At 44.1% G+C, this 6,077-nt stretch overlaps 1 protein-coding gene across 1 annotated transcript in view; it reads left to right on the forward strand.

Moving 5' to 3' along the window:
- Nucleotides 1–38: 38 nt before the first annotated feature.
- Nucleotides 39–6,077, forward strand: part of FANCM (FA complementation group M) — a 77,790-nt gene continuing 71,751 nt past the window's right edge. The window contains exons 1-4 of the mRNA XM_075753129.1: nt 39–611; nt 1,353–1,525; nt 3,698–3,775; nt 4,468–4,626. Of these exons, the coding sequence (XP_075609244.1) occupies nt 164–611; nt 1,353–1,525; nt 3,698–3,775; nt 4,468–4,626 (858 nt within the window). The 5' untranslated portion in view covers nt 39–163. The remainder of the gene's footprint in view (nt 612–1,352; nt 1,526–3,697; nt 3,776–4,467; nt 4,627–6,077) is intronic.

Raw genomic sequence — 6,077 nt, forward strand, 5'->3', positions numbered from 1 at the left:
GGGCGGTGAAAGACCGCCCTCCGTCCCACCCCTCGTCCTCTGCGGCGGCTCCCGCGGGGTTTTCAAGCGGCGGCGCTGAGAGAAAATGGAGGACGGTGTGCTTGGGCGCGCGTTACCTCAGAGCGGGCGGGAGCCGCGCGGCGCGGCAGCACCCTGAGGGAGGATGAGCAGCGGGCAGCAGCGCACTTTACCTCAGGCCTGGTGGGCGGCGAGCAGGAAGGCGCCGGAGGAGAAAAAGAAGGAAGAAGAAGAGGAGGAGGATGCAGACGATGACTTGCTGTTGGCGGCGGCCGCGGCGGCGGCGGACCCGAGCCCCGTGGAGGGTTTCTGCGCGGCGGCGGGGTCCATTTGGATCTACCCCACTAACTACCCGGTGCGCGGCTACCAGGTGCGCATGGCCCGCGCCGCCTTGCTGGGTAACACGCTCGTCTGTCTGCCCACCGGGCTGGGTAAGACCTTCGTGGCCGCCGTCGTCATGTACAATTTCTACCGCTGGTTCCCCTCCGGCAAGGTGCTTTTCCTCGCCCCTACCAAGCCGCTGGTGGCTCAGCAGATGGAGGCCTGCGCCTGCGTCATGGGGATCCCGACCCGGCACATGGTCGAGATGACAGGTAGGGCCGGGGCGGGTTGTGCTCGGAGGAGCCGCAAATATCGGGCTGCTTAGCTGAAAGGCGAGGGCAAGCAATGTGAAAAGCCACAGTGGAGGAAAACCCCCAAATAGTCTTTTTTTTTTTTTTTTTTTTTTTTTTACGACAAGAAGATTTTTAAGGCGTTAAATTTAGGTTTTGCACTAGTTGAAACCCCGGGTCACCAATATAAGGGTGATGGAGCATGTGCGGGAACACGTTTTCTGGAGCTATGGTGTGCAGCCCTGTGGTTCAGAGAGCCTTAGGGTTGCTGCACGGATGTGTAAATGCCTGCACAGAAAATATGCTCTGTATGAAACTTTAGCCAAAGAATAATGGCTTTTTTTTTCTTTTACAAGTATTTGAAAACTCCATGGTTATTGCTCACTGAAGTAACAGCCTCAAGAACTGAATCCATAACCTGTTCATAAGCACAGACCTTTGTCAGAGGTGGTGTAAGTTAGGTATAGGGCCGCAGGAGGCGAGGGGGCATGTCAAGCTTTCTAACCTTTTTTTCCGTGGTTTAGTGTTTTAATGCAAAAAATCTTCCTAGTCATTGTATTCACCTTTTTTTGCCTGAAAACGGGTCTGGCCTCAAGGTGTGTGCTATTTTAAAAGGCACTCATTTCCCAAAGCCAATGTGTGTCTGCCAGTCCTGTCAGCCTTCTGCTGTTGCTCTCAATTTTCAGCAGAATGGTTTGCTAATGTTATTTCTTTAATTTTCAGGAGGAACACAAGCCCTCAGTCGGAGGGAGCTGTGGACTACCAAGAGAGTCTTTTTCCTTACGCCTCAAATAATGGTGAATGATCTTTCTCGTGGGACATGTCCTGCTGTAGAGATTAAATGTTTGGTTATTGACGAAGCCCACAAAGCCCTTGGAAATCACGCCTACTGTCAGGTAATGCTGGAGTCACCCCACTCTTGTCTCACAATTACAAAAAGCCTCCTCCCAAACCACTTACAGAATCTCCATAAAGCGTCACTATCATCATTGCTGTAGGAAGATGGTCCTTTAGTTCCTTAGCTTTGTTTGAAAGAGATCAGAGAGTCCTCTATGTCATCAGCGCCTTGTTTTTAAGTAAAACCTGTATTAAAACTTCGTAAGCTGAGATGAGATCTTAGAAAAATGAGTTCAAGATTTCTTTTTAAAATTGCCTTTTTTTCTTAATTAGCAAAGAGTTTGTTGCATTATCTTGGCTTAAACACCTCATAGCAGTATGTGACCTAAAAGACAGTTGCAGTTTTATTTACTGGAGAAATTGACTGAATGTATACGGAGTTGTGTCTAGTTGCTCTTTAGAGGAAAGTAGGTGTTTCCTAGTGCTTGTCTAACTTAGCATGCTGGAAAAGAGATGGTCGCTTGCCAAGTTAAAACGGTACGTGTCAGTTTCAGTGTCACGGTTTTCTTCTTCTATCACTTTTCAGAACTATAGCAACTTACTTTTCAGAGAATTTAGGCTTATAGGTTATTTTATTTCGAAATACTGTATAAAAATATTTTCCTAAAATATTTTCCTATTATGTCAATTGCTCTGTAACATAGAGCCAAGGCTTGTATTCATTAGCTTTTGAGTCGTCATAGCTATAGCTGAGAAAAATTTCTTCCATCACCACTTGTCAGTCCCCATGGCTGTGAAATTGGTAGGTTTTGTTCTCTGTTTTAGCTATACCTTTGCGTGATTTTCTCTAAACTATCAGCACAAATTAAATACCTCTTTAGTCTCCGTTCACGTATGCTCTGCAGCTTTTATGTTATCACAGAATAGTTTGGGTTGGAAAGGACCTCCCAGCCCATCTAGTTCCAACCCCCTGCCATGGGCAGGGACACCCTCCACTAGCCCAGGTTGCCCAAAGCCCCATCCAACCTGGCCTTGAACACTGCCAGGGAGCCAGGGGCAGCCACAGCTTCTCTGGGCACCCTGGGCCAGGGCCTCAGCACCCTCACAGGGAAGGATTTCTGCCTCCCATCCCATCTCCATCTCCCCTCCTGCAGCTTCAGGCCATTCCCCTTGGCCTGTCACTCCCTGCCCTTGGCACCAGCCCCTCTCCAGCTTTCCTGGAGCCCCTGCAGGGACTGGAAGGGGCTCTAAGGTCTCCCCGCAGCCTTCTCTTCTCCAGGCTGAACCAGCCCAACTCTCTCAGCCTGTCTCCATAGCAGAGGTGCTCCAGCCCTCGCATCATCTCTGTGGCCTCCTCTGGACTCGCTCCAACAGCTCCATGTCCTCCTTGTCCTGGGGCCCCCCGAGCTGGACGCAGCACTGCAGGGGGGTCTCCCCAGAGCGGAGCAGGGGGGCAGAATCCCCTCCCTCGACCTGCTGGTCACGCTGCTGGACACACAGCCCAGGACACGGTTGGCTTTCTGGGCTGCAAGTGCAGATGTTATATTATGTTATTTCTAATTTTTATTGTTTTTTCCCTCCCTGTGCAGTGCTAGGTGGTTGGTCAGAAGATATGGTGTTCACTGGTAGCACTAGCAGGGTTTGGCTCTGTGGGAAGATGAAGCAGGGAGGCAATTTGAATGTTGCTTGAATGTTCAGCAACTATTGTACTTCTCCCAGTTTTGGTCTTAGGGAGGGTTGTAGAATGAGAACCTGGGAGGTCTAAGGGAATATTCAGCCATTTTCCTAATTGCTACTGCAACATTTTTAAGTAAGACTCAACTGAATGCTGGTTGGCGTGGTGGTTGTCATTTAACTTCTGTTCAGATTTCATGGGACTAATCATTCATGGATTACTTTTTTTAGAGTGATTCTTCAAACTTACTTTTTGGCAGCTCACTTGAGTTCATGTGCAGTAAATCTCTTTGTTAAATCAAGTGAAAAATCATTTTATAATTTACCAAGGTTGTTCTGCTGAATGGGACTAGGGGTAATATACTTAATCAAGGTTAAGTGTTCTTGGATAAAATGGTTATAAATTGAACACTTCCTGGTTCCCATTGTAGTGTAGATATATTCTTTTAAAAATATTTTGTTAAGCTTTTTCTATTTCATAGGTGTTTTCACTGATATAGTTTGTATAAGCAAATAATCTCCTTTAGGGATATTAACAGAAACTTTCCTGTTCTTAGGTTGTAAGGGAACTGAGCAAATACACAAATCAGTTTCGGATCTTGGCCCTAAGTGCCACCCCAGGCAGTGACACAAAGGTGAGTCAAATCTACTTGCGTGGTTGGAATAATAAAGTTTCAGTAGAATGTTTAATACCATTTGATACAGTTTGAACGCTGTGCAGGATACTGAAGTCTGTTAGAATTCCGCATAAAACCCAAATCTCTTTATAATCCATAAGTTGTTGAGGGTTTGTCTTTTTCATGCTATAGACTCTAAATTATTTATTTCCTGGCCTTTCTAAAAGGAAATAATACTTTCTGGTTTTTGAGAATACAAAAGTATATACTTGAACCAAAAAGTATATATTCTCAATGCAAAATGGCTTTCCTATTCTGTTCAGTGCAGTTTATTGGGTATAAATAAAGAAGGCTGAGGTTTTCAGTCTATGGCAGATGGACATCTAAATTCAGTTTAAGCTCCTAGCTCCAGGTTACTTCTCATCAGGTATTTTGTGGTACACCCAAAGCCAAAGGGAGAGTTCTGTCACTCCAGCCTTCGTGCAATAGCTGCTTTTTGTGTTAATGAACTTACCAATGTTGGCTGTTTGCATATTACTTGAGATCTTTGTGGAGAGTCTTTCATTTTTCATGTACAGGTTGTAGGTACCTTTTCTTTACAATTATATTCAAGGCTTGTTAAAATATGGAAATAGTTACTTTCATGTGATACTGACTTGCATTGTTGGAATGTTAACAAGCAAATACCCTTTTTGTGGCTTCTCAAACAGGCTGTGCAGCAAGTTATTTCCAACTTACTCATTGCTCAGATAGAGGTATGTGCTGAAGATTCTCCGGAAATTCAGCCTTATTCTCATGAGAGACAAGTGGAAAAAATTGTTGTTCCGCTTGGTGAAGAATTGGTAGAAATTCAGAATGCTTACATCCAGGTGAGTTGTTGCATTTCTCTATTGTTAAGTGGACAGTGTCACTAAATGCATAATCTCCCTTCCTATTTTAACTTCTCTATCTAGACTAGCAATAACTTAAAAAGCTAACACTTCCCTATACAATTAACTTTGCCTCTGAGTATAAAGCAAAGAAGAAAACGTGGTTTCAACTACAGCAGCTGCTGTTTCGTTTTGCACCAATGATACCTGTTACCTTGCAATAACTTAAAAAGCTCTGATGGAAAACTTACAATTGAATTAGTTTTCTCATCCATTTTCAGGAGTCCTTGCAAAATTGACATGAGGTCTAAACCAAGAGCTTCTTAATTTGGCTGCATTTAGTAGTAGCAAGGTTTTTTCAATGGCCATGCTTGTGTTGTCCAAGTTATTACTAGCCTTATGAAAACCATATAGTGTCTGAAATGTCCAAACACAGGACAGATTAGCAGGGATCAGAACTGTTAGTCAATGAGGCTTACTGGTCTGTGTCTTCTCAGTAAGGTACTAGTAGACAAATAATAATACATAAGTTACCACTTTGAAAAGTTCAAAACATATGTTTCTTTTTTGGTAAGAGACAGTAAAAAAAGTAATAAAGAATAAGTTAGTATCAGGCTGTTGGCCTTAGAGTATGTTTTTAGTTAAAGTTTAATGATTTTGTGGTAGTGTATGTGAAAACCATTGGAAGACAAACTTCTTTGTTCATTTTCTAGATTGAATTAGATCTGCTGTTTTCAAACCAGCAACCTGCGAGTGTATTTAAATGAGGAAGTTCCACTGATAAGCTAGCAAGAACTTTAAAGGTAGTTTCGTCACTAGGGAGCCTCTGAATGCTTGTATTGAGTGCAGGGATTTAATTTGAGGTGTTTTACTTGAGATTTAAGCTGAAATAAGCACATAGGTCTGGCTAATCTGGTGTAATTGAGGAGTATAGACAAACCTTGACAAACTTTGATGGCTGTCATTGTGGCTTCGGTGGTTTCTATTTCCTTTCTTTGATCTGGTATTTGCATTTGTATTGCTACTGCTTTACTTAGAAAACAGGACTTGTGACAACGCAGAGGGTGTGAAAGGATGGTGCCCGTTTGGGGGCAGCCAAGCCCTGGTCTTGGAGACCTTGGCACTTTCAAAAGTGGCTCCTGCACCGCGGTTTCTGCAGAGATGTTTCTGCTGTTCTGCGGTTTTCTGCAGCACAGCAATGGACCTCGGCCGTGTCCTGAAGTTCAGTTACACCATTTACCCTGTGTTTGGCTTCTGAGCGGTTTGAGATCAGGATAGATATGTGAGTGCAGTCACAGACACAACAAGCACATGCTGCATTATCCTTATCCCCTACCAAAAATCGGTCATGAAGTATGTTCTGAATGGCGTCTGGATTTAGGAGAAAAATCAAATGCACACATGTCCTGGTTTCAGCTGGGATAGAGTTAATTTCCTTTCTAGTAGCCCAT

The sequence above is a fragment of the Balearica regulorum genome, chromosome 5 (assembly GCF_011004875.1).
Source record: "Balearica regulorum gibbericeps isolate bBalReg1 chromosome 5, bBalReg1.pri, whole genome shotgun sequence".
In the NCBI taxonomy this organism is placed as follows: domain Eukaryota; kingdom Metazoa; phylum Chordata; class Aves; order Gruiformes; family Gruidae; genus Balearica; species Balearica regulorum.